The sequence below is a fragment of the Danaus plexippus genome, chromosome 11, assembly GCF_018135715.1.
Source record: "Danaus plexippus chromosome 11, MEX_DaPlex, whole genome shotgun sequence".
Classification (NCBI taxonomy): domain Eukaryota; kingdom Metazoa; phylum Arthropoda; class Insecta; order Lepidoptera; family Nymphalidae; genus Danaus; species Danaus plexippus.
In genome coordinates this window covers 1,844,914-1,872,910 of record NC_083544.1, presented here as the reverse complement: position 1 = coordinate 1,872,910, position 27,997 = coordinate 1,844,914, and the positions used below count along the sequence as shown (strand labels likewise).

The window sequence follows — 27,997 nt, the reverse complement described above, 5'->3', positions numbered from 1 at the left end:
GCTCAGGGGACAGCAGACCCGCGGCGGGCGGGGAACCCTCCGCCGGCTGGCGGTAGTCGAGAGGAAGGTGACGGGCGGGATACAGGCTCTGGGAGTCTAGAGGAGACCCGAACACGCGAGGCACGTCCCTACGACCACGACGAATAGACCCGTAACGGACCTTCCGACGAGGAGCAGGCACTCCGACATCGACCAGCACACCGCCGCCCGGGACGAGGTCACACGGAACACTGGGCAGTGGAGTGTAGTGAACAGTGGGGCCGGAGGACTGGGGCGTGCCGGTGTGGAGCGACAGGCCGTACAGGAAGTAACGGTCACTGTACACGACTGTAGACAGGCTGCCGGAGCGAGCGCTGGGAAGCAGGTTGTAGACTCGCGAGAGACGGAGAGACCGGGCGGAGTGGAGCGAGCGGGGGCGGCGGCGGGGCAGCAGGCGGCGCAGGGCGGTGGAGCGCCGGGCCGGGGCGGGCGGCCGCTCGTAGGGCTCCGCGTACAATCGGCGCGGCGAGGGCGCACGCTGCGCATGACGCACGCGGCGCGGCCGGCCGCGTAAGGTACGTCAGTCGAGAGGGAGCGGTCGAGCTCGGCGCGACAGCTCGAGATCATGGAGCACCTCTAGCATGCAGGACGAACTCCAGGCCTGGGTGCGACACGAGTCCTTACAGAATGCGCCTCCGGCATTGGACAGCTCGGGCAGGCCGCGCCACGGGGACGAGCGCATCTCTGCCACAAGCGGGGCGAGGGCCGCGTATGCCGCCGCCACGGTCTTGGAGAACTGACCGTTGTCGTGAGCGAAGGCGAGCCGCGCTCTGAGGTAGAAGCCGAGCGGCCACGTCCACTCCGGGCCCTGGTGGTAGTTGAAGCCGTGTGCAACGCTCGGGTCCGAGCTGTTGTCCGAGTTGTCGTAGTTGGGACGGTAGGCCCAGTCCTCGGGGTCGAGGGTTTTGAGACCGAGAGGCCCGACCAGCAGTTTCTCGACATTGTCCAGGGCGAGCCAGGCGTGTCGCGGGTCGAACAATTCTGGCGCCAAAGCCATGGCGACGACGTAGTTGCAGCGCAGTTGATAGTCGGCCCAGGGCTGCGAGGCGCCGTGCGTGTCCTTGTAGATGGCGCGGCGGTGCACGAGGTCTGGGCGCTGGTCGGCGGCCGAGGGCGCGGCCGGGACCCAGAAGTGTCGTTCGAAGGAGCGTCGTATTCGATCCGCCCACTGGGAGTACGTCCAGGCGGTGAGGGATCCGTCTCGGTGCCGCCTCGCCACGCCCGGGTACGGATACTTAGCGGAGCGATGCTGTGCCGCCAGCCAGGACGCGACGCTGTACGCCATCGCGACGAGCTCCACCGCGCTGCCGTCGCGCGGCGTGGCGGGCTTCCCCCGCGTGCCGGCCGTCTCCGACGAACCCATCTTATCCATCCACGTCCCGCAATTGGCTTCGTTTCCTCCGAACGGGAACCCGGTCTCGGGGTCCACGCCGATCTGGATGTTGAAACCCTTGTCGGACATGTGTGCGTCTATCTGTCGGCCGGCGTTGCGCTCACGAAAGACGAGACCCTAACAGCGAATTAAACGATTAGAGTTTTATGCAATCCTGGCGACATATTATAATGGCATATGATTTAAGAACCATTATGAAACACTAATTACCTGAAAGTGAACGTCCAAGGCTTCCTGCATAACGTCATGCAGCGGTTGGTCCGCAGCCCCTGGGGGTGCAGGCTCACTGTCGTCTTTGGGGAATATACGAGACACCGGGTCCGTCAGGATAGAGTAGCCTTGAGGGGCCTCCGTGCAGTACTGGGATAGAACATTTTTTACTTAAGACTAAATTCTCATTTTTGTGTGACGACCAAAGTTATGGCTAACTTTATGATTACCTGTTTGATGCTCTGCAGCCACCACCACACCGCATCGCGACAGTTGAATCTAGCGTTGCGACCTCCGTCCAATAAATTAGGTATCAGACCGTGTCTTAAACAAGCAGCGAATCCTAGTATATGGAAGCGCGCGTCCTTGGGAGAGTAAAAATTATATGTAATTCAGTTAAAAAAAACATAAAGAGAAAGAATATAAAATTCATACTTGATAACGGCCCGTGAGTAGGAACATTCCTCTCAGAGCGATGAAGGTGTCTCGACCCCAGCATCTCATGTAGCCCACGGCAAAGTGAGGCAGACCGGCCGACAGGGACAAAGGACGAGCCGGGCGGAGCATCGGCAGGGAGGGAGACATGGCCGGCAAACGAGCGGACGACACCGCACCGGCCAGCTGGACCCCCGTCAGTGACAACTCACGAGCGACTCCCGAACTCAACGCGACGCCTCCCAGACGAGCCAGGGCCGCGCGCTTCACGGCAGCTATCATACAACGGACAGTGACCTCGAAGTAGGCCGGCACCAGAAAACGCGGTAAATCACCGACCGGCCTCAACGCTTCTCTATAGATCGTCGCCAGGGCGGCCAGTCGCGGGTCAGACTCTAAGCGCCGCCATTGGTAGTCGAGCAGCCAGTCGCCAGCGCGGAGGTTGTCACATAGCGCGTGTCCGAGGTCGTCACGTGGGGCGACTTCCTCCAGCAGTGAAGCCACGCCCTGCAGCCCAGCGTATACGAGCGGACCGTGACCGGGCACGTCGTACACTCCGCCCCCACAGCGCTCACGTTCCTCCGCGTCACAGCAATATAGCAGCGCGTTGAAATCTCCTAGATCGAGGTCAGTGAGTGCCGGCGACAGACCCAGGGGATCTGTCGCTGGATGCTGGCAGGTCACTCGTCTGAGAGCCGCCAGCGCCCCCGCTTGCGAGGAATGTGGGGCCACACGCACCGCGACCACCGTCCCGGGGGGTAGCACGCCGAACTCCAGCACAGTATAGGGACCGTCACGGCGTTCACTAACAAACACGTTGGACTGCGCCAACGGAACGCCGCAGCGGACGCTGGCCTCGTAGTCGCTGAGACCGTTGATGTGCTGCGGGTGACGAGAGAACCCTCCGCACGTCTGGAACGGGCGACCCGTGCTTCTACAACGTACAATCTTACATTAGTCTCGTCCATTGCGTACAATATCTGTAACTATTTAGCGCACGGCTAGTCACCGCACCTGTGGTCCTTGTGTCTCAGCACCGCCTCCAAAATAATTTCCTCCAGTTGTCCCTCGAACCGTAACGGCTTCACGTAGCGGCCGGTGGAAGACTCGTCGGGGGCTTTGAAGGCGGTGAAGGCGACCAAAATAACAGACTGAAAATTAAATATCATTTAGGACGATTGTCTCACTATTAATAGCTTTTTAATACGATGTGTGTCACAAAACCTTTCTCGAATGTGGCTCGTGTCTCGTCACAGCCACCACGTCAGCATCCATTTGATCGACGTACACCTGTACAATGAGCGACATGTATTATAACTCTCGCGCTACCCGTATGCACACGTGTCCTGTACACGGATCCCACCTCCGAGTATCCGGAGGCTGCTAGATGTAAATGTAGATCGTTGAGCGCCCGCCTAGCTGCTATAAGGCCGGTGGACGCGTTCACCCCCTCCCCCTCCCCCTCCTCCCACTCCGCGTACAAACGAGCCTCGTCCACCACGTGGATCTATTATACATTACAATATTTAAAAAAATAACGAACAGCAATTTAATAGTATCCCACCATATCTATTTCCTGACACAAATACACGTCTTAATTGATACGGATACAATACAACAGTAGCTATAATGTGATAGTATGCTAGGGTTAAATGCAGGCTGTATATATATACATGGTGGGGCACGAGCTCGTCGTATCCTCTAGTGGAACCGATCGCGCAGCTGGCCATCGACACCAGCGCCGCGGACGGGAGTAGATCGAACACGCTCCTGGGACAGACAGACACACATTTTTTTAACATCAACCGAATAGTGATTTACTGTACTCTAGTGTAATCACACTATCCCAGAAAAGAATATCCGTTCTCTTATTAAGATCTCCAAATGTTATGTTTGATTACTTTCCTGTCGCATGAGTAAATTTATTGAAAGATGATAAATGTTTATCAACAATTATAATATGACCTCTTATCGATCGGCGATGGGTTGTCGTGTGTGAGGTCAAGGAACAAAGCGTGGGCCACTTGAGGCTGGGCGCGGGTCACTTGAGGGGTGAAAAACGACCCCACGGCGCGACCTCCGAAACGATGGACCAGTCGACCCTGCTCGTGGGAGTCCCATGCTGATAGGGCTTCTGTAAGATAATTAATATATTTTTGTAAGAATAATATTTCATAGAATTTCAACATATGCACATATTAATTATCACACACACACACATATATTCATACCGGACATAACCATACCTTTTACAGAAAAACATTAAGACCAAGTTTCACTGGTCATGACCGCTGTGTTTTAATACTCGTCAAGTTACACACAGTAGAAACCATTTAATTGGGACCCTCTTGACCCGTTTCATTTATATTATATAAAGCACGTATGTGTGAGTTACCTCGTATCAGCGACGTTATACCAAGTCTATTGACAAATATGTTGTCGACATGGTCGGAGTTGGTGAACAGCTCCGCCGCTACATACAAGTCGGGTTTGACGTTCCGAGCACAGTCCAGCATGTACTCCGCGACCTGGACGGACATACAGATCACATACCTTCGTATATATAATTATAATTCATTTTTAATAATGTGAGTTATTAATAAATTTTCACCTGGGCTAGTTCTCGCATAATTTTAATTCTAAAACAGTGAAAATTTTCTTATTATATTGTGATATTTCTATGAGATTATTATTTGAAACACAAGAAATTGTGTGTGAAGTTAAAATTTAATGTAGAATATAAAAAATGAGGATTTTTTTCTGAATAATTTTATTATATTGTCATAACGAACATGTAATGGCGTTGAGTGACAGTTGTCCAGTCTGACTCCATCGAAGACCTCGGCTGTTAGTTCTACGTACTGCCGCATGTGGCGCCACAGGAATGGACTGTCTTCCGGCTTCTCGCCGTACCTGGAATAAGATCAGCCTGTATAAACTAGACTCCGAGTGGGCCTTCATCCGCGTGGGTGAACTATTCTAGGGATGATATATTGTGTGCCAAAATACTGTTCAAATGAGATACGACGACATTTTATTCCAGCCCACGCTGCCCCCACCCTTCCTGCGAGTCCTACAAATGCCGAGTGACATAATCAACGCGCGCGTAACGTGACGCCCACCTGAGTTTGACACTGTCTCCCCAAGCGATGAGTTCCCTCCTGAAGTAAACCCGTCCGTCGTGTTCCTTGTCAGCGAAGTCCTGCAGCGGGTCGGAGTTCATGACCCAGCCGTTGTGCGCCATCACCAGGCGGCCCGCCTCGCCGTATATCACGCCTTCCATGTCCGCGACACCACCCAGCGGACCAGGGAACGTGAAATATCTGGAGAAGTTCACATATTATGTAGACGGGACTGTCATTATTGGATATTTTTTTTGGCATACATTATTTCTTCAAAAGGCAGTTCCGTTCGCGTTATGTCTCAAAGCGAAAGCTTTTTACTTTTCTTCGAAATAGGACGAATACAAATCCAATGATAAATTATTGATAGTGAATATATTATACAGAAAAATTGTACAGTTGATTTGTTAAAACCGGCGTTGGGATAGGAAAGTTTTACTAGAATTTTTCCCAATTTTTTTTTATAACAATTAATATTATGATTTATTGATGATAGCGATTAAATCTAATACAAAGTCTGCACGCGTCTGTGTTTCGTTACCTTGGTACGAGAGGATTTTTCTCGCTGACTTCCTCTATCTTAGGGCCGTCTGACTGAAGACGGAAGTAACTGAAATCATTTTTTGTTTATTTTATTATAAAACAACAAGTGAAAATTTCGTGAATATAATTTGCAGAACAGTCAATATTACTTAAATGTTCTTTTCTTCATTTGTTGTGGTTATTATCCTTCTATTCAATATTTTATAAATTACTAGCTATTGGCCGGGATTTCGTCCCAGTGACTACAAAAATGGGCTCAGTGCAAAATGTGTAGTCTATCTCACGAGACTACATTCATGATAAAATGGTTGTACCACAAATTTAACATTGTAAATTAATAGCTTTAAAATTTTAATGTCGTTTCTTTTCTTACACGTTAGTCTTGTAAACTTTTTTATTGAGAACCTAATATAGATTGTAACCTTGGTAGAAAACTTAACAATAAAATCTTTTGTTACAGAGAAACCATTAATGTTTTAATTGATTGTGTCATCAAAATCACAATATATGTAAATATATATATATATATAGAAAAGGTATATGTCTGTAGGCATACTTAAATAACTTATAGAAAGTATAGATCGAAAAATTTTAAACATTCATCTACACGAGGATTATGGGTGTGAATGTGAATGTGTGCGTGTGTGCGTGTGTGCGTGCGCGTGTGTGTACGCACCTCATCCCCGCTACACAGTTCTGCACAGCGGCTCTCAGGTGATCGTTGACGGTGTGTATGGCGGCCTCGTTCAACTGTTCCAGCTTCACGCGGAACTCCTCACAGCAACGCTTCACACGAGCATCCTCGTCGTAGCAGTCGGCCCTGAATTATAACAATGATGTAAAAAAAACTTACCTTCCCTGTTGCAGTGAAACATACAGATATTTACTGTTATAATACTGTGGGGATTACTTCGCTCAATATGAATGAGATACGTCAGGCCGGCTGTCCGATATAAAGCTGAGCAGGGCTGAACGTAAAGCAGTGACCTCTGCACCGATAAATCGGTTACTGGTGTGCACTAACCGACGTGAACTTATACTGAGAGTGCTAATTGAAAAATATATCTTTGAGGCTAGTTCTTAAAGTCTTAAATTTTTTTTTTACTATTGACAATCATTAATATTTTAATAAGAACTAAATAGTGCATCACTATCATTAGATATACGACAATTTATGAACGAAAACCTTAAAACGCTCCGTATTCAGTTTTCAATGCAAACTTATGGTAAAGGGACTTAGTAGAAGTAATCAAATCTAGCATGTACAGAGCATTATCGAGGTTATAGTTGAATAGTCTGCTTCACCTGTACACGTTGTACACCTGGAGCGCTCGGTCCAGGTCTACGAGGGCGGCTCTTCTCCGCCTCTGAGGATCTGTGATGAGACGAAGCTCCGATGACCCGTCTGCGCCGCTTCTCACCGGCGGCACTCTAGTGACGACATCATCATATTATTTTCTGTATGTCACAAAGATTATAGTTTTTGATGTTCCGTACAAAGAGATGAATGATGTTAACTTAATATACAGCACACGTTGATCGGCCGACAGCGACATCTGCCGCCCGTGACGCGCCAGTTCATAACAAACTGTTCCATCAAAATGCAGTCCGTTAGTTCAGGGCGAGCGTACAGCAAACATCCACACATACGTAGTTAATTTTTTAGCTAACTATAAGATTACAGTAACACGATTTAATTGAGGCATACGATATATATGTAAGGTTTTGTCGTGTCGTGTAAAGCTCAACAATAAAGCTGTCACTGAAATATATCTATTATGCATATATATTATAGGATCCATTTTCCACTATCAGTTGAATATAAGTTAACATTGTACTGGACTAACTTGTTCCTCGCCATGTGGTAGAACCTCTCGACCGTCTCGTCCACGTTACAGATATACATCTCGTGCAGCTTCGCTTCCGGGAGACGCTCGTTCAACAGGATGTCGCGGATCACCTGTGGACAACGTAATTATATACATATACATATTAACCCATATGAAACCTCTTAGCAATCCATGGATTCACCGTGCGGGTCCATCGCGTTGCAGGGAGAGGAGCTTTAACAGTGCCTGGGACTTGCGACCCAGGTGTAGGTTTAAGGGGTCCCTATCTAACGCTCACCTCCACTGTCCAAGCTCCTCTCTCTACCTCTCTACCAAACCAAATTTGAAACGATCCTACTGGGGTGCTTTCGAAGTACGTTCCAAGAACGAATTGATGTGAGTTCTGGACAGGCCCAAGTCTTTTAGTAGGTTGTAGAGAGATTTAGCCGTTATACCTCTCGCTCCCACTTCTACCGCGTACAAATTTATAACGAACCTATTCTTAGTGAGTTCGTTTCGTAATACCTACTTGTTGAATTGTATATATATACATATATAATGTTATTAAGTATATTTTAATGTTATATCATCAAATGAGCAATGGTCCATCTGAAGTAAGTGACTGATACCACAGCCTCAGCCTCAGGTAGTTCAAGATCAGGGGACTATAGGAAATGAAATTATGGAATTAGACAGAAAAAGAGAGGACTATCGCTTGAGACTATTTCACTCGCTGTATGAAGTAGCCACTTTATCCTCTATAAGGTCTCTTAATACGCCTACTATAACAGAACTCTATCTTATCAACTAAAATAAGCTTCGAACCTTCCTGTATACAAGAACGGCTGGACCGATTGTGATGCTACTTCACCTCACTGAAAGTTTCTAAAGTATATACTATATTCGATACGCTTACCTCAATTTGTTGATGTGTGTTAATCTTAGTAGGCAGGCGAGTTTCCCGTCCCGATGCGATGTCTTCCCCCAACTTGGCCAGTACAGCATCGAGGAGGGCGGCGGGCCTCAGGTGGGGACATGTGATGCAATTATAAGTGGCTTCCGGATGTGACGTCAGCCATTCACTCTCATTGGCCGTGTGGTTCAACACGACGTCACATATCGACAGCATCTATATAAACATTGGCACACATGTACACACCCTGGATATTCTGATATAACAATAAACAGGGTGTGTACAATTGTAATAGCATGTACGTATTTTAAATAGTCTATCAATATCAATATTATATAATATTTTAATTGGTCATTACTTATTAATTTAATGTATGTACAACATTAAACTATAGATTAGTTGTTCAGCGTTTCATTTCTTATGTTAACCTTCCAATCGTTGCGCATTTTGGCGATGATATTTTCCACGTCAGCGAAGGTGGCATCCCTGCCAGAATTGATGTCGTTGAAGCGAGGGTTCAGCTTGAGCTGGTTCGCCAGGCTGTAGCTTGAATTAGACGCGCCCAGCTCCTGAAAAAAGAGAGCTAAAGTTAAAAGAAACGTTTTATTACACGACCCTACAACTATAGTGTTAAGTAAGCATCTCCTATATATTATTTAAATTTACCAATATCATCTATAAATAACAACAGAGACAATCTTTTGTCTCATCTTGTGGTACTATAAGGTGTAATTGTTATCTGTTCGCGGATTAAATATAGAATTTAAATTTACATAAGAATTTTAACAAGAAAATCAAAGCCACTAACAGTTTGTTTAAAGTCTACACGGAGCTTGTATTGTAGTATGAACTGTCAGTTAACCTGAACGGGAGTGAAGTGTATCATGTTGAAACCAGCTTCGTGAGCCACTCTCAGGGTTTTCATCCACCGTGGCAGGGGTCCCAAACTTTTGGCCAGCACCGTCTGACACATGACGCCGTCCAGCGGAACCTGAACTCCCCCCGCGGAGAGGCTCGGAGCCACGTGGAACCAGCCCGAGCCTTGAGGACCCACCCGGGACTCGCTGGGAAGGAAATATAGGAAAACTGTACAACTGGCAGCCATAAATTTGTTGGATATCTGATGTGAACAATAAAACTATGACAAATAATTCATTTGAAATGTAAAATAAACTTCAATCTGGACAAGTTTCTTTATTAATCTTCGCACCTCGACCAATGAAGGCCTCATCACCACATGATGCTCCTACTTACGGGCTGTCGTAAACGAAGTAGTAGTGGAATGAGCCAGCCTTAGCCAGTTTCAGCTCGCAGTAGAACTCCGTGTCAGTGACCAGGAGGCCGGTACCGAGAGACTCCGAATCCTCGTCCTTCCTCCACTCGAGAGCATAGTACTGGTTGCGTACGAACGCTGGCTCGCTCTTGTCTTCCGCTGATATATATTCTATATTAAAACTAGTTGTTGTCCGCGACTTCGTCTGCGTTTTATTTTTTTTAATTCACGCTATATTTTGTTCATACTAATATAATGGATTAGAAAATCCTCAAGCCTCAGCGACATCTATCGTCTGGGTCACGTGATGTTATATTAATTACATTATTCAACTGTGCAAAACATCCTATGACTTATTTTTTTTATTGGGCTACATTATTGGAAAGTTTTATCAAAATCCGTTTAGTGAATTTACAAAAGAAAAGCAACAGACTTTCGTATTTATAATTTTAATAGTATTTATTTTCTTACATTGATTTGGTGATAGATCTATTACTCACAATTTTCTGAGACGACATAATTTGTGTAGAGGAACACCTTCCGACCGAGCATGCTCGGCCCGGGGCTGAATTGTAAACGGCATCCTTTTTCAAACCTATAACAAAATGACATATATACTTAATGAACATTAAATGGGTTCTGGTCTGATTATATATGACGCGACATAGAAAAAACAAATTTGTGCCCCTCGCTCGACAGAACTGATATCTCATAATAGTTTACTATTTAAAATATAACTTGCGTTAGTTATAAAAAGTTTAGGTTATTACTTAAATTATATGTACAGTAAATTAATAATCTGTTTTGAATAAATTGAATATTACTCGAAACATTTCTGCCGATGCCGTTAACGTGAAAGAAAGGGAAACCAGACTCGGTGGCGTTACGCGTTACGTTACGAAACGATTTATACTCGCATAAGAAGTTATCACTTTAAAATACAGAGGAATTAGACGGTAAAACAATATCACACACTTATTACTTAAGTGTACTTGCTTAGAAATATATATTTTTTTACCTATAGAGAGTAGCGTCTTGATGTTCTCCGTGATTGAGCGTGATCGCACGGACGACCTGCCCCTCCCCCGCCCCCTCGCCGCTGGCCTCGGGCGCCGACCCCCCCTCCGCCTCGCGACTCTCCACTGCCATCTGCCTCTATCACAATGAACATATACTTTACTTTCAAGGCGTGAAACATATAATGCTTGCACCATAATCGTTTTTCTTTCATCAGGATAATAGAAAAATTCTGATATTCGGAACCGTGTCATACGCACAACGAACACACTCGTGACGACGTGCAAAAAAAAATGACAAACTCTGTCCAATATGTGATGTATGAATTCTAATATTGGATCCATCTGTCGGCCGTAACCTTTTCGATGGCGATTTTTTCCGCCTTCCTCGCGTACTCGGTCATCTCTCTTGCGAGCATCGTCCGCCGTCGGATGTCGACCGCCAAGTGGAGTCGCGGGGCAAAGCCCTAACTACTTATAAAACCGGGCTACACACTTCTGAATCCATATACAATTACAGACCTTTGTAAAACATAATAGTATAAAGGGAACATATGAGACAAAGCGGTAACTGAACCATAGCCCATTGTTGGTTACACCGAGTCCTACTGTTGTTATATACAGTTTTACTTTCAACAAATTAAGAATTATTAACACAGTAAGTATTATAGCTATAGCTAAATAATGTGTTAAAAGTATCTCAAGACAATAACATTATAAACACCAGATAATTAGTCCTAAATTAAATTTAAAACCAGTAAATATTAGAATATAACATGTCCCAGCAAAGCCTTATTTGTGTTCCTTGATTTTCTTCCTACCATAACAGCTTAGCTTTGAAACAACACAATATTGTATCTATCTATAAAGTAATTACCTATCTTATAAACGAAAAAGTCCTTAATTTTTAACAGATGCTGAATAATTAAAATTATTCTTGTTACACGGGCATTTTATTTAAGATCTAATAAATAATTTAATATATATATATACCTTTGAACATTTGAACAGTGATAGTTGACGAGATATACAACAAAATATCATAGTATATGTCACAAAATGATATGTATAACTTCATACAGGTTGTATCAAGTACTGCGGTATGTGGTGCTGGAATTATTTCTCATTGTGAACGCAACAGTTCAATGAAAATTGAATTCCATTAAAATGTTTAATTGAAAAATAATTAAACTGAGTTATACATAATTTCTTTGTATAAAATTATTATATAATATATGCTCGATAAAATTGTATTGTTAGAAATTTAAAAACTATGAGTAGACTTATGCAAATTGTTTAAATTATTTAGTAAAAAAAATCAAGGAAGTACATACGTAATAGTAGCAGATTAGGATATTTAAAGCATTTACTTTATGTTCTCTAAAACAGTCAACATAATATAAAATAATCTACGTATTTAGATCAATATTTTTACGTAAAACTAACTAAAATTTAAGTGTCACATCATTAACATAAATAGCTTTTTAGAAAAATATACAAAAATACTCACACTGTACCTTTACCTTAATGGCAAATCATTAAAGAGGGAAACTAGCGTGCTGGGTTATCAATAAACGTAGGTAATTTCTCTCCAGTTGAACCTCGTCTCACGTCTTACTGTATCAAAATAAATATAATTTTAATCATTGCCGCTTTATCACCGCTTTGACAGTAACCTCAAGGTGACCTCCAAAACATACCACTGTCAAATTTGACAAAACGAAGAATTACCTGTTGAATATACTTCTCCTTATAATTACAACAGTTCAATTAATATGTTATTATAAAAACTATTAATAAACATAACCTCGCTTTTTTAATTAAGAAAGTAACTCATATGAATTAGGGAGGACATTTAATATTTTAATTTATTATCATAATTCTTGTTTTCTTTCAAAACAAATTGATAAATATACTCAAGGTCACCATATTATTTTTACATTAAATAATACTAAAAACATTTTCAGGTTTTTCTGTTTATGAGTTTACTATAAAAGGCTATGAAAAATAAATAAATTGGATATGAAACTAAAAAAATAAATATGATGCTGAATGTATTAATTTTTGGATAAATTATACAAAGTTGTAACGGAATGATTTATTTATTAGAAGCGAAATATATGTACAAATAAATTCTTTTATGATTTTTAACTAATAAAGAAGTATTCAAAAGGAGTCCTTGTAGAGGTAGATCAATATAATTTCAAGTTATATGAGTTGGTTCTATACAATGATGGAAAAAATATACGCGATATGTCAGAATGTTAATTTTTGTTCGCATCCCTTCCTATTAAACAGCTCAAAAGTAATGCGATAGATACTTTGAACATATAAATTCTGGCTTACGAAAATTTTAATACTTATTAATTCTGTATATTGTAATGAATCTCAAGTAAAAATATTTTTTTTTACTTATCAAACACCATGTTATCTCTGTTTAGTATTGTAATGTTCACCTTTAACCTGATTGGATGTGGAGTGATCATTTGCAAAACGTTTAAGTTCAATAATAGGTGTACCTACTTATAATACATATTTTTATTAGTGTCACAAATACAAATAATTTAAGATGAACGTAGTTATAACTGGTGCTTCTGGATTTTTAGGCTCTCGATTAACGGAAGCACTTCTTTCAGAAAATTCAGCAGTTCCTGTGGCTAAGCTGTTATTAGCAGATGTCGTGCGTCCACAACCGCACCTAGATCCCAGAGTATCTACAGTGGCTATTGATTTAAGCCAACCTTCAGCTGCAAATTTAATTATAAAGCCAGATGTTCACATACTATTTCATCTTGCAGCAATAGTCAGTGGTCAAGCAGAAGCAGACTTCGATCTCGGTTTAAGTGTAAATTTCGACGCAACACGAGCTCTCGCTGATGCAGCCCGACACCAGGTCCCTTCTCTACGCTTCATATTTACCAGCACAGTTGGCGCGTTCGGTGGAAATTTGCCACCAATCATAGATGACCTGACGGCTGTTACTCCTCAGAATTCATATGGTTCTCAAAAAGCTATGTGTGAACTATTCCTCAATGATTATGGACGTCGGGGTTTCATGGATGCTCGTATTGTACGCCTTCCCACAATCAGTATAAGGGCAGGAGTGGCGAATAAAGCGGTCACTGCATTCGCTAGTGGAATAATAAGAGAACCTTTGAACGGACTGGAGAGCATTTGTCCAGTGGATAGGGATCTTAAATTATGGTTGTCTAGTCCGAATACGGTGATTAGAAATATTATACACGCCGCTACTCTGCCGAAGGATGTTTTGGGCCCTTGGCGCGTCATAAACTTACCAGGAATAAGTGTTTCGGTGGATGAGATGATAAAAGCACTGCATACAGTGGCAGGTGACAAAGCGACGTCACTTATTCGCTTTGAGCACAATGAGCTGATCGCGCGCATCGTTGGCAGTTTTCCGAATAAATTTGATAACACACGAGCATTTGGCATGGGCTTCATTGCTGATGAAAATTTCGAACAAATGATCCGCATGTACATAAGAGACGATCTGAAGCGTTGAATTTACGTCATTAACCAAAATACGATATCATAATTTAGTAAATTATGATATAGATAAATAAATCGTGTATCAACATAATTATTTTTGTTATCATTAAAATTGTCCTAATAAGATGGCTAAAAGCCGAGCCTCGCTATATAGCCGTTCACAGTTCGTTCTCGGTTTGATAAAATATTATGAAGTAAAAAATGTGTTCAAACTATCCGTAACAGTCAAGTTCCGCTCGAATCCCAGTTCAATCACGATGAGTTTCGAAGAAATTTTTGCTTTGAGCGAGATCGGACTTGTCAGGACATGTACCGATAGTGTGAATATTGTTTCGGGTTCATTCAGCTAATGCCCGCTGAAGATATAACACATCAAATGCAATTAACTTCAATACTTTAAATAAAATTTTATTTTTAATTACATTTTAATTGTATTTGAATTATATTGTAGTAAAGTAAAATTTTGTTTGCACCCATATTCTTCTCAATACTTTGTTTTCTTCTCTTCTTGATAATATTATCTTTATCATCTACGTTACGAAATAAATATTACGAAAATATAAAAAAGGTTTTTTTTTTTGGTTATTTCAATATTTTTTCAGATTTCGTCTTTTCTTTAAAAAATATAGAGCTGTCGACTTACCTATTCAACCATTTGTTTAGTCAATATGTCGTTCACATACGAAAACAAGGAAATATAAGGGATACAAAAATAAATAGAAATAACGTAAATTCAAACATCTGTATTTCAAGTGACAGTTCAAATCAATGATTAGGTCGAAAACAAAATTTTAACAAAGTACTGCGACGAGTTTCAGTTTGATTGGATAAAGCCACCAGTAAAGGAAATAAATTAGATTTGTAATTTATACGAATTAAAAATATAAAATTTATGAAACAAATTAACATAACGGCCAATCGGTGTTGGCGCCGCGTGTACCTTTTTCCAATCAACGCATCCGCAGGGTTTAAGGCTAGCAAGTCTACACTTAACATTATCATAACACTTCATTCTTCAGCAATATAAAAGTATTCAAACCGATCACAATTTTATGGCAGCTCCACGGAACCCCGTGCAACACTCGGCCAGCAGTCCGGACCGGCATACGACATTTCATAGGAGCGCCCTTCCACACGAGACGATACAAAGCGAATTTCATTCATGATTTGTAACGATGCGCCTACCACACGTCACCACTCGAACCCCTCGGCGGACATGTCACACACGATCCCGTCTCTCACGCATCGCTAATATTTCATTTCAATTAAAATTTATTCTTAACTAATGAGACGCGGGCTTTGACCTTTGCTGGTTCAAAAAAATGCAAAAAAAAAAACAATCACATAACAGACTAGCATCCGAAAACGTTATCGAATGTTACAACATTTTTATTGCAAAGGAATAGGCCGTGAACAGAATGCAATCATACAAATAAGCTCCATTTCAAAATAAAGGATTTCATAAATCCAAAAATAATATATATTTTTTTTAATCTGTAATCGTAATAAAGTCTGTAGATCGGCACGACTATCTCGGATAATACGATTTTAACGACCCACGTCGGTCGCGGCGACCGGCCGCACGAAATAAACTCACAAATACTCTACATCTCGATAAAAACTATTCAGTCGTTTTTATTTATTCATAAAAATATATATATTTAAAAAGGCTCAAATAAAACTGTTACAGCTACGAGTACCGTTCACATAAAAACTGCGATCGGATGTATCACTGGAGGGATGCCCGTCGGCGCAGGCTCGGCGAGACGCGGAGGAGCGAGCCGAGGGAGAGTCCGTCACTGATCACACGCGGCCTGGTAGAGGGGAGGGTCGGGCGCTAGTGCACGGGCAGCGGCTCCGCGGTCGCCAGGCGGCGGCGGAGCAGCTGCGAATCGGTGGGAGGGGAGAGGCCGAGCGGGGCGCAGCACCCGGCCGCGCGCTCCAGCTCGTCCTCCAGGATGCTCGCCACCGCCTCCGGGCTCGGCTGGCACGACTTGCTGCAGCGCAGCGCCGCCGGCCGCTCCATGTACGAGTAGTTCATAGAGAAGTGCTGCTGGATGACTCTGTTCACCGCCATCGCCGACTCCGCGAAGTTAGAAAGATTTCTAGCCGACATATTCCTGCGACAACACACGTTGAACATATAATATTTAAAATTTAAGAAAACGACTGCATTTTGAGTGCCTGTTAAGAGTCGAGGAGACTAACCGCTTGATATTGTGCGGTGTTCGCAGCGGAGGGAAGGAGTTGCGTGAGGGCGCGCCGGCGGCTGCGTCGGCGCGGCGCAGCCAGGGGTGCTGCAACACACGTTCGGCGCTCAGGCGGTGAGACGCCTCGCGGACCAGCAGCTGAGCGATCAGGTCCTTGGCCTCGCTAGAGATATGAGCCCACTCTTCTTCTGGGAACGTGTAGCGACCCTCCTGTTGGACGAGACATTTTACACATGTAGACTACTATTTAATTGTTTGCTAGTTTCTGCCCGCGACTTCGTTCGACTACGAGGTGGGGTGCAGAGAAATTTATAGTGTATTAAGCAATAGATATCTCAACCTCTTTAGTCTGCGTCACGTGACTTCACTTAAAATACAACTTTTACAATGTGATCCCCTGGGAACTACACGGAAAATATGATATATTCTACATAAAATACTCGGGGGTCTAAGGTACATTAAAGTGAAGTTTCATCAAAATAAGCAGTGGGTTAAGTCCATACACCCTCCCAATCTTTCTCGTTACAATACTAACAGTAAGCTAGGTAGCCCACAACAGAGTATATCTCATTAATACCTGTATAGAAGTGAACAGTAGGTCTTGACAGGCCCGGCAGTTGTCTCCACGCTCCCAGCCGCAGTCTGAGCCGCAGTCGGCGCGGAACGGAGGGTAGCCGCAAAGAAGAATATACGCTATAACGCCCAACGACCAGAGGTCGCAGCGCTTGTCGTAGTGAGTGGCCGCCGAGCCCGCGAACAGAGAAACCACCTCGGGCGCCATGAACTCCGCACTACCGACCTGTGAAATAACAGAACATAGAACCATTAATTAAGCAGTATTAACACACGATGCGCAGTCCGTCGCAGTGTTCGGGTTGTTTAAGTAACGTAGGCCACAAGATGCTCACCGGAGTCATAAGTTGCGGTGTAGCCAAGGGGCTGGCAAGGCTAGAGGTGAAGCTGATGCCGCTACCGAGATCGAAGTCGCATATCTTGACGGGGCAGAGCGAGTCGCGGTGCACGCAGAGTATGTTCTCCGGCTTCAGGTCGCGGTGGGCCACGCCCTTGCCGTGCAGGAAGTGCAGCGCGTTAGCTATCTCGCGTACGATCTCGGCAGCTTGCGGTTCAGAGAAGTATTGATGCTCCTGGATTCTCGATAGAAGCTGACCGCCGTTGATCTGATACCAAGAGAAGACATTATTAGCATTTCATCACCGACGTTGTACACAGCGCGTCCTCAGAGATTACCATAGAGCTCGGTTTACGATTATATCATTAGAGATATATATAAGAAAATATTGTTAAAGGAATTGAAACTTTAATTGATAGCCGTTAAAAATTCTTAAACTAATATAATTATTCGCAAACAATACGTTGTGTGTCCAATAAGAGAACAGATCACGTTATTTGCCTAGCGCCCACTAACTTGGCCTTGCTTCGTGGGTCTTAGTGACAATGCGCTATATAAGTCACTACAAACCGGCTTCTCTAACCCGCCCTAACCTGATTGGACGCCATTTGTTATTCTAGATACATTGAACAGATCCCACTAACTATTTAGTGCACTGCCAAAACATTACAGTAATGCTTTTTAGTTTGAAGAATACTGTATCAATATATGTGTATTTATATACTAATATTTTTGTCATCCGCTATAACTTGTTTTGTCAGGTATTGAGGTTTTTTTTTCATACATATGGTTTAAGTCACATATTTTTTTTAATCTGTGATGTTAATAGTTACCTTTAAAGAAGTTTTAATATGAATAACAAATAAATAATAAATCTTCAAAGATAACATTTAACCCCGGTCGTTATATAATTGTAAGATTGTTATTTTTTCTATTCATATCTCACATTCCTTGGTCATTAACAAAGCAATGATCCCGTTTGTTAAAATCATTGAAAACAAAGCGCCAGTCAGTTTAAACAGCTGTAGATCTCTTTGGCGACTCGAGCTTTATATATAATTTACCGAAACATACAATTACAACTCACTGGTTAATATAAATATACTTAGCTGTTTATGAAACGGCTTTAAACCCGCACAGGTCGAGTCATTGCTCTAGCGGAAATACAGTACTGGGCAATTTGATTATTTCTTTTCTAAGCATTTTTTATTTTATTAATCAAACATTTCTTTTATATTATTAATATTATATTTCTTCTGTACATAACTCATTCTTATGTAATCATTTATATTTTCGAGTATTTTTACACTTTTTCTTATAATTTTACAACCTTGTATAGTAATTAAAGTGATATTAGTATTGAGAATATGGAATTTCTATGAATCATCGGACGTCGCCTATCTAAATCCACGCCACGAGTAGACTAACTGACGTAGTTAATATCTCACCTTCTCGAAGACAAGATAGAACTTGTCCGTGTCCTCAAAGAATTCTATGAGCTGGATTATGTTGGGGTGTCCCTGGCAGTAGTGGAAGGTCTCCACCTCCCGGAACACCCGGGCGCGCGCGTGACCCGGCACCTTGTCTATGATCTTCACAGCGAACTCCTGACCCGTGTAGATGTTCACGCACGTCTGTACTGAAGCGTACGCGCCCTCGCCCAGTACCTCCCCTGTCAGCTTGTAAAGGTCTGCAGACGAAAAACACCATATAAATTTACCTTCCTACTTCGTTTCTGAATTCCTATACTTTTAGAGCTTCCTCTTAGCTACAAACATCCATACACAATCATAACATTTTGCATTTATAATATTAGCAGAATTATTGCGCTGGAGAAGATTCTTTGTTTATTCGTATTTCGTTTTGCAAAAAAGGTATTCTTGTATCTATTAAGAATTTTTTACTAAGCAGTTAGAAAAGAAGAAAATTATGAAACTGTCCAAAGCCATGCGTCATGCGTCATGAACATGAGGGATTTTGTTTTAATTTTAGTTGCGCATGTCGCTGAAGCCTTACAAGCGAAAGGCTTTCGTTGCACCCGTTTAGAAATTACTTAAGTACATACGTACTCGTCACATTTGAATATAAAGACTATTCGAACGACACTTTCATACGCTTATAATAGATACAATAGCTCGTTAGGAATAAGTGGATAATATGTTGAAATTCATACAGAGAATATGGAACGAAAAATCCATTGACATGACCGGGACTCGAACCTGTAAGCTTGGGAACATTGTTCCAGTTGTTATATGACTACCTAACGGTTATCTTACCTTGGAAACATGAGGTGACGACCGAGCTGCCGGAGCGCTTCTTCCTGCGCCGTTTCCTGCGGGCCTCTTCCTTGCGTCGCTGCAGGTCCTCGCTGTCAGGGATAGCCACTGGCGCTGAGGACTCCGCCCCCCGAGGAGCCTCGTCACACTCGCGCTCGCTCCCTGACTGACTGCTGCCGCGACCTACGCCTAAAAACACCATACATTTAGTTTAATTAACCCTGTTTAAAAAGAAGTTTTTTTCCATTTACAACTACATCATATTTAAATAAAATATTCAATCAGATTTTCCGTTAGGTCGTCCATGGATCAAATTCCACTCCACAGCTATTTCCTACAGCATTGATCATTTTACTCGAACGTATTTTTTCTAGGTACATACTGCATTTAATCTTATAGCACTCTTATTAGGGAAAGTGTGCAATTTACCGAGCCAGTTGATAACGATCTGGCATGTTGATTTAGTGAGGGTGTTATCCAAAGAGATTATTTGATCAATCGAAACCTCCATGAACGAGAAATATTGCTAACCGAAATCACATGTTCATATTTAGTTTTGGCATTAAATTTGTTATTGACACTTATCTGTCATTGATATTTTTTGAGCTATTTCAAACAGATAATATATATGATAATATAAATATATATATAATAAAAAGGATTAATTCAAAGGCCGAAACAATAGTGGAAATGTTACGAGGTCATTCCATAATAGGGCGGAAGATTAGTTAAATCATGGCTTTCCTTTATTCTCTATCAGTTAAATATTTTTTTCTGTACTAGTCCAATTATCATTTAATTTCCTGTGACAACTATTGTTTATTTCAAAGCCCGTTTATCTGGCCAACGTCGCACAGTTCTAGAGGTTGGTCGTTTTTGTTTTTTATGCTATTATAATCCAATGGACTCATTCAATCATTTATTATCAAGCATGACCTCACGTTATCTTAGCTATCTGCTAAGATTTTGTTTGTTTTTATTGAAAATCTTACTAGTTGACAAAAAAAAACGGTGAGTCATGCGTAAAAAACAGTGATATTATTCCACGCAATTTATAAAAGATTCGTCTATTATGGTTACCGAGTTCGAAGGAAACACTACAACTTTCACTTCCACACGCATTATTCATAACGAGCAGAACGCTGTACCCACAAGATGGCGTACATGCGAATGAATATCACGATTACTTCTTAGATATGAGAAAAACGCAGTGTTTTAACATTATCCTAATATTATTTTGTGTTACACACCAATCACGATATCCCTACTGTGAGTATAGTTTAAGAATAAAATTTCTGCATAACAACGCATTCTGAAAACAATAAAAGCCGACGTACAACTCTCACTGCGCTCTCCTTGTACATTGTTACAACGTTTTCACCGCATATAACATTTGAATTTGAATAAAAAAACTATCCAAGATGTGCTAATGACTAGGCCCTTTGTATCTATTGGGGACAGGCGATGTCATCGACAAATATTATTCTGACGCGCGACGTGGCTGCATCTCAGTTGGCAAACAAAGCGGGTTGAACGACCTGCATGGCCCAGCCGCACCCAACGCTGCGTATGCGCATATGTTTGTACGGGATCGCGCCCACGTTACGCGATCGTTCTACTCGGGGCCTTTAAACGTTAATGATTTAATATCTTTTTGTTTATCTTATCTTTTGGACGTAATTCTGTTTCATTCTTTGTTGTTACATAGTATTAATACTTAATTCGCTCAATTACGGACAGAATACGATTAAATCAGTTATGTTAACATTTAACTAATATGACATCTAGTAGAAAATATTTATATATTGCAACACTAAAACTTAATTTAGTTTTTGATTAAATGACTAGTATAATGAACTGAGTAAGTTCTATAGTAATGAAGTTACATATTACGTAAACAATATTTGAATTGTCTTCCTTATTGACACCTTCCTTAACTGTGTAACATATTGGTTGACTTCCTTTTAGTCGAAAGATTTGTTGATACTTATTAGACTAATACGAAACTAGTACTTTTTCTATTACAGCTGGGTAATGCTTTGCTACTATCACACCTAATTGTAAGTAGAGACTTGGTCTTAGAAGGTAACCATACTATCTCCGAAAACCTTGCTTGTATCCTTGTGCTATGAACACCCTGAAACGCAATCGAGCTTCATTGATAAATGTATGAAGCACATTTTTGTTTTTCAAATATGAGTGTAAACATGAAACATACAAAACACAGGATATATAGCGAAGAGCAATAAAATAGTGATTGTTACAATCAAGCTAGAGACGCGCCCACGTATGAATGTCTGGCAGCTTCCTGTTTATAAATTTTGTCCATCGTTCAAACACGCCTGTACTATTGACCCGACAATATACTGCGTTTAAATTTAGAATTTTTTTTTTGTGATTAATCAAAAACTATATCTGCTCTTATTCTTTATGATGTGCAAATAAAAAAAAAACATATCACCATAAATGTCTATAGTCTATATTCTATATGAGTTTTCTGTAACTGTATACAATCGACAAGATTTTATAGTGATAAATAAAGATAATATCAAATAAGTCTTTTATATTATTAATTTTTGAGGCCGCCTAATCGTAACGCTTCGTATAGACGTCTGTCATTCCACGTGTTATGTTACATAACGTGTGTACTGTATATGTCGCGTTGGCCATTTTTTTTCGTCACCGAGTGGCAACAGCGCAAAACGAGAGCAGACGATTAAAAAAATTAATGAAAATAGAACAAGTTGTGGCTGCTGTGCTAACAATCTGTTGCAAATTATAATGTGGCCGTTACAATAATACGATTGCAATAATTATATAAATATAGTATTAATTAATAATTTGAAAACATTCTATCAGCATGAGAAACTTTTTAGTGACGTTTTCTACATGACATTATTTAAATCCACATCACCTACGCCCAAGGGCTTTTTGCATCGCCTGTCGCTTTCTAAAACTTGTAAGTAAATGTTTATGGTTCGAATCAAAAACTAGTACTTTTTAATATGTAACCTCTAACTGCTAACAGAACGTTACTTTCTAAACGGGCTATTAAGGGCGTAACAATTCAATTGACATAAAACTTTTAGACAAGAATATATTACGGATTTTATGGCGGTTATAAAATTTATAATAGCTAATGAATATCAAAAGCGACGTTTTAACATAGCTGGCCGCCCGACGTTACTCAAACCAGATGGCGATCTTAGTGAGATGTTTCAACTTTGAAACTATTAGTGCAGTTCAACGAACAGCTTTCACTGGCCAGCGACTTAGCCATGTGTTAATATGCTTTATATAATTAAATGGCTCCCTGTGGTCATTACCCATTTAAGTCAGCGGACCAGGTTAAATAAGACTAGTTATAATATATCCAGTAGAAAAATATTTTATTGCAATTTACATAGCTTTGTTCATATCTTACTGATGGAAAATTAAAGGCTGTGACTATGCATGGATCTTTGTTACTCATTCACGCAAAAAAAATACTTGACGATTTCTAATTATATTGTACAATAAAGTAGCTTAGACACTAGAATAAAAATATAGGGTATTTTCAAGGAAGGTATATATCAAGGAATTACTCTCCCGGTGACAGAATCAAAGTTGTAGGCCTATAGGCAATATAAATAAAAAAAAAATTCTATTAGGTAATTCCACGAAATTACTACAGGATCGAGATATAACAATTGTTGTCTATGTGAAGTCACGTCACAAAAACTAATAACTTCACTGACGGTTCGTTTCAACATCCATATTTAAAGCATTTCCTACCTTACCCTATATATATTTTTTGAACCTAATACCCAGGTTCACGCAGACGAAGTCGCGGGCAAAAACTAGTAAGAATCTAAATAACAGTTAAAAAAATATATAATAATGTCTCATTTATATTGAAATAGCTCTCTATCAAAATATGTAGTGTTGATAATGGGAAAACATTGCAAAGGAAGCAAGGGTGTGGAGACGGATAAAAACAATGAGAAAAGTAAAAATCGTGATAGAAACGGTCAAGGTTACGATTTGCTATTGATAAGCATCAGTCACCAATCACATAACGCACATTGGAACCAATTATGGGCGATTGGTAATTTATGAACCGAGCAGTAACGTTCGGAAATCAAATACAGAAATTATAATCATAAATTAAATGTGAAATGCCAATATATGATAAGTCTACATAATTGCTAAACGATGCATGGGAATTTATTTTGGTGAACTTCAATACGCGGCCAGGTGGCTGGTCCTCTGATATGATGTCACAGGCCAGTGTACATATTTTGTATATGGTATACGGATTTTGTATAAATGTTATGTAGCAAGCTCAATGCGCAGTTCGGCGTTAGTTTGACCTTGACAATGAACGCTGGGCCGTCGCGCTTCAGCGACCATGGTTAAATACAAGCATGTATAATGAAATTGCATTTAATTATTAACGCATTCTTTAGCAATTAAAAAAAATTCACGATCTGGGAAAAAGTAAGCAAGTGTAAGGCGGGGTAAGGTAATTTGTTAAGCAACCATTTTTGATATATGCATTACTATAGGCTCAATTAAACGAATCTTGTGCCTACTTTTAAAGTTTCTTGTTATTTCCAACTTATTTTTAATAGTTATACCACATTTTATTTTAATAGAAAGTAAATACCTACGCTAACGCGAAACTGTTCTTACATAAATTTGTTAATTTTCGTATTACGGAAACATATTATTATTACAGATGGATATTCTTGTGGTATTTTTTATATTAAAAAAAAAAATTAAATATTATAAAACTAGATCAACATGTCGTCAGATTATATTTAAACATAAAATTACATATTTAACAAAATAAACTTTATTGCCGCAGTTATTATCTTTTGGTTAACAATAAACATAATGAATTTACATTTCATATCTTCCTGATCTTTTCCAACGCTTTAATGTAATCAAAAGTATGCATTCGTTTTGAAACAGAAAAACGGAAATCCGAGAAATGATATCTTATGAAATATGAAGTTTTTCAAACAGTTTAAGAATTAAATAAGGCAACTGGTATTTTTAAGAAAAATAAAATAAAAACCTTGACTATCTAGTTTTCTTGAATTTACTAAACGGACAGAATTGAATCGCTGTTAGTTTTATTACCAAGTATAAAATATTTACATATCATTTTGCACCAATAACGCATACATCCTTTTTACCAATGTGTAAATTGATATGGTATTTGCGTATAACAGTCATAAAATAAAAAAAGAACTTGTGCACATAATTTACGAAATAAAAAGAGTTCAAGGTACGAGTAATTATAGTAGCGAATTAAATTGTTTACTTTCGGTTTGAAGTGCTATATTTTACACAAATTTCTCAAATGGAGGTTTAATAATGTGTTTAAAATATTTAAAAGTTATTCGTTTATTCATATGAGAATCAAATTAGAACCTCACTAACAATAAGAAGTATCCCGAAGGATTATCGGCGTCCCCTCAATAGATGTGTTTAGAAATTGTGACAATACTTACATCAGGATTGGTCAATTTCATTATGCCATTAATATGTAATATAGGTAAATAATAAAGGGAATAAATAAACAATATAAAAACCGATTAGAGTATTTATGTGTGACTCATTGTTTTATACATCACGAATTGGAAATAACTTTACATTACAGTAATATATTATTAAGTCTAAACGGACGTAAATGAAACTATTGAAATATAAATACTTATTTAAAAATAGACCAAATCTGATCTACCCTCAAAATGAAATTTAAATGTTGAGTAGGGTAATTTACTAAACCTACATTTTTATTAAGCCGGCTAAACACATCAATAACATAATGAATAATTAAACGCAATAACAAATAACGTTGTGAATTTGTTAATTAAACAATTAAAGTTCAACCTTCAATATATTGATGTGATATATCACACAGGAACATATGTTATTATCTGACGTAAATATTATTTACAATTTTAAGAGCGAAATCAGGTGTTTATGTTTAATAGATCAGACATAAGATTACTTACCACTATCTACGCTTTCTTCTGATATTTTCTTAACCATTTTGATTGTTGCCTGATGAGTTTTTACAACGAAAACAAAATTATGAGTAGGTGGTACTACTCTCAAAAAGCCGCTTTCAAACTTGTGCGGCTTGCCTACTCGACGTGAAATCGAAACGGCGCTTTGAGACTAGATAAAACTTTTAGTGCCAAAACAAAAGAAATAAGCACCACCGTCGAGAAGGATTTGCGGAAAATATGCCGGAAGGTAATAAACAAACACTGTTAGAAGGCGGAATAATAAAAAAAAAACTACTGATGTCTTTAGCGATCCATTCTACACACGCCCGCCCTTTCGATGTTCTAAAATCCAACTGAGGAGTTGCCAGCCGGCACTGTTCCGTGCGGCGCACATCGCCCGCCGCCCCTCGCCCCTCGCCCCGAGACCGAGTGCGTCGTTGTGGCCTCAGCTCTGCGCATGCGCACTCGCTCACACCGCTGACGTGTTTACATTTTTTTCGTTTATTTTTCGCCACAAATCTCAAAGCATTCATATCTTCTTTGTACACATATAGAACACAGATGTTCCCGTTTAACCTTACATCCAAAGTAAAAACACAAACGTGGTTCTAAATGAAAACTTTTTGCTGATATACCAATATAGATACTTTATTTTATAATATTGTTTACCATGTTGGAGTCATTGCATCATTCTCTATACTTACGCCTAATCATAATAAACATGTACCTAGCTTCACTGTGATGTATGCTATAGCGAAAATAGAATTATAGTACCTACCATAACAAATATAACATAGTCGTTTACTAGTAATTCCATATAATTTATTTGATAATAATATTAAATAACACGTACTTAACGTTTTTCATATTTATTATACCTACGTATAAATAAAAAAAAAATCTTATGGGAAAATCTAAACAAAGACTCCCAGTTACTAGAAATATAATAGGCAAGTAATAAAGACATCACAGCTACTATAAGTATTTAAAAAATACAAATAGTTCCGTTTTGTTTAAACTGCTTTTGTTATGAGTATTATGCCATAAGGACTCCTTTGTTTCCTCAACCCTTCATCGTATGACCTTCACAGGGCGTTTGTTGACAAACATTGTACGAGCGGGTACGACGCAGTAAGCACGTGGTACCGAACCGGTTCGACCGGCAACCGGCGCCGCCATGTTTGTTGTCACGCCATATCTCCATCCCTTTCGCACTTTCATAGCGCTTCTGGTTTTTATCCGTACTCTTCACTCGAATATCGGCCCTCTCGCTCTGAGGCGTACGTGACCGGCAATAACATAACCTAAAATCCAAACAACGGCAACATAATATACTGTAAGTTCGTACAATCGCTGCCGTATCAGACGACATTCCATGACACAACCTGTTTAATTTCATTGAAAAAATATATTAAAACATTAGCCAGGGCAAAGTTAAGAAACATCGAGATCTAAATTTAAACTAGACGAATTGTCAAGTGATATTTATATACCTATGTACCTAGAAACGTTAGTGGCTATTACCAAAAAATATGTATGGTACCTAATATAAATCTTTGATAATGCATAGAAAGCCTAAAAACACTGAAATAATTTTTATAATAATTTAAAGCTGGTGTCGAATAAAATATGCCTATTTAGAATTTTAATAAAACCTATTGTGGAATTGGAAACTTTTAGGTGTTTCTGTATAAGGTTATGTTTAAATTTATTCAGTCTGACAAATTCATATTTCGTCTTCCTAAAATAAATTACAGAGGTGACTTTACGTGTTAAATATAATGTAAAGCAGATATTTTCAATCTGTTTAGCGTATTTTTATTTTTTAACGATATGCCAATATAGGTATTTTGTATTTAATCGGTAGACAGATTACATATTCTTGAGGTCAAGTCATCGAAACAATGTTTTTATCTATATCAAATTATTCATTTACATTAATTTTCTATCGCAAGTACGTATCGAATAAATTTAATAATAAACATATTAAGGTAAGAATAGATTTTTGAAAAGAGACTATAATATTTTCGTCGCTTATAGCATTTTCAATATATTATAATTTCTTTATTTTTATACTCGGGCTGTTTACTATCTATTTTCCAACCTATGAATTCGAAATGGCGAGATGTTTAATTAAAAATGTCAAATGTTCATTTGACAGCTTTTATATGGAGTTGATACTGATTTGTGTTTACCATTTATAAAACATTTTAAAGATTGTTATTTATGTATATGATATTCATGAAAATGTAATGATTATTTGACGTCTCAACTCTCATTGTAAATAAGTGTATTTGGTATACATGTATAAAG

General features: G+C 40.0%; 3 protein-coding genes across 4 annotated transcripts; 1 reads left to right on the top strand and 2 right to left on the bottom strand.

Annotated features, from left to right (window-relative positions):
* Positions 1-558: 558 nt before the first annotated feature.
* On the bottom strand, positions 559-12,466 carry LOC116765923 (glycogen debranching enzyme). Of its 2 annotated transcripts, none has more exons than XM_061521938.1 (23): positions 12,297-12,466; positions 10,776-10,912; positions 10,258-10,352; positions 9,739-9,916; positions 9,347-9,548; positions 8,913-9,053; positions 8,488-8,700; positions 7,590-7,702; positions 7,048-7,173; positions 6,419-6,562; positions 5,741-5,809; positions 5,200-5,400; positions 4,870-4,990; positions 4,473-4,605; positions 4,043-4,211; positions 3,751-3,847; positions 3,441-3,584; positions 3,302-3,367; positions 3,092-3,228; positions 2,078-3,011; positions 1,873-2,007; positions 1,643-1,792; positions 559-1,549 (listed from the first exon to the last, which is right to left on the bottom strand). In XM_061521938.1, the coding sequence occupies exons 2-23, from the start codon at positions 10,904-10,906 to the stop codon at positions 560-562; spliced, it is 4,689 nt and encodes a 1,562-aa protein (XP_061377922.1). In that variant the 5' UTR covers positions 10,907-10,912; positions 12,297-12,466; the 3' UTR covers position 559. The 2 variants fall into 2 exon arrangements, with proteins under 2 accessions (XP_061377922.1, XP_061377923.1); XM_061521939.1 differs by having other exon boundaries at positions 10,776-10,906; positions 12,284-12,390.
* An 834-nt stretch (positions 12,467-13,300) lies between these two features.
* LOC116765925 (D-erythronate dehydrogenase-like) lies at positions 13,301-14,374 on the top strand. The gene has a single exon (XM_032655575.2). It carries the CDS (start codon positions 13,343-13,345, stop codon positions 14,294-14,296), a length of 954 nt encoding a protein of 317 aa, XP_032511466.2. The 5' UTR covers positions 13,301-13,342; the 3' UTR covers positions 14,297-14,374.
* A 637-nt stretch (positions 14,375-15,011) lies between these two features.
* Positions 15,012-26,056, bottom strand: LOC116765458 (MAP kinase-interacting serine/threonine-protein kinase 1-like). The gene is made up of 7 exons (XM_032654908.2): positions 25,688-26,056; positions 19,680-19,868; positions 18,852-19,093; positions 17,402-17,671; positions 17,071-17,292; positions 16,492-16,703; positions 15,012-16,403 (listed from the first exon to the last, which is right to left on the bottom strand). Exons 1-7 carry the CDS (start codon positions 25,722-25,724, stop codon positions 16,121-16,123), a joined length of 1,455 nt encoding a protein of 484 aa, XP_032510799.1. The 5' UTR covers positions 25,725-26,056; the 3' UTR covers positions 15,012-16,120.
* Between the last annotated feature and the right edge of the window lie 1,941 nt (positions 26,057-27,997).

What these genes read in the sequence shown, in the direction of transcription:
- LOC116765923 (XM_061521938.1), bottom strand. Translation starts at nt 10,906, where the DNA reads ATGGCAGTGGAGAGTCGCGAGGCGGAGGGGGGGTCGGCGCCCGAGGCC. An exon ending in TACTCACGGGCCGTTATCAA is followed by an intron (nt 2,008 to 2,077) that starts GTATGAATTTTA and finishes TACTCTCCCAAG; the next exon opens with GACGCGCGCTTCCATATACT. An exon ending in CCTTGGACGTTCACTTTCAG is followed by an intron (nt 1,550 to 1,642) that starts GTAATTAGTGTT and finishes ATTCGCTGTTAG; the next exon opens with GGTCTCGTCTTTCGTGAGCG.
- LOC116765925 (XM_032655575.2), top strand. Translation starts at nt 13,343, where the DNA reads ATGAACGTAGTTATAACTGGTGCTTCTGGATTTTTAGGCTCTCGATTA.
- LOC116765458 (XM_032654908.2), bottom strand. Translation starts at nt 25,724, where the DNA reads ATGGTTAAGAAAATATCAGAAGAAAGCGTAGATAGTG. An exon ending in CGTCACCTCATGTTTCCAAG is followed by an intron (nt 19,094 to 19,679) that starts GTAAGATAACCG and finishes TTTCGTCTGCAG; the next exon opens with ACCTTTACAAGCTGACAGGG. An exon ending in TCTATCTTGTCTTCGAGAAG is followed by an intron (nt 17,672 to 18,851) that starts GTGAGATATTAA and finishes TCTTGGTATCAG; the next exon opens with ATCAACGGCGGTCAGCTTCT.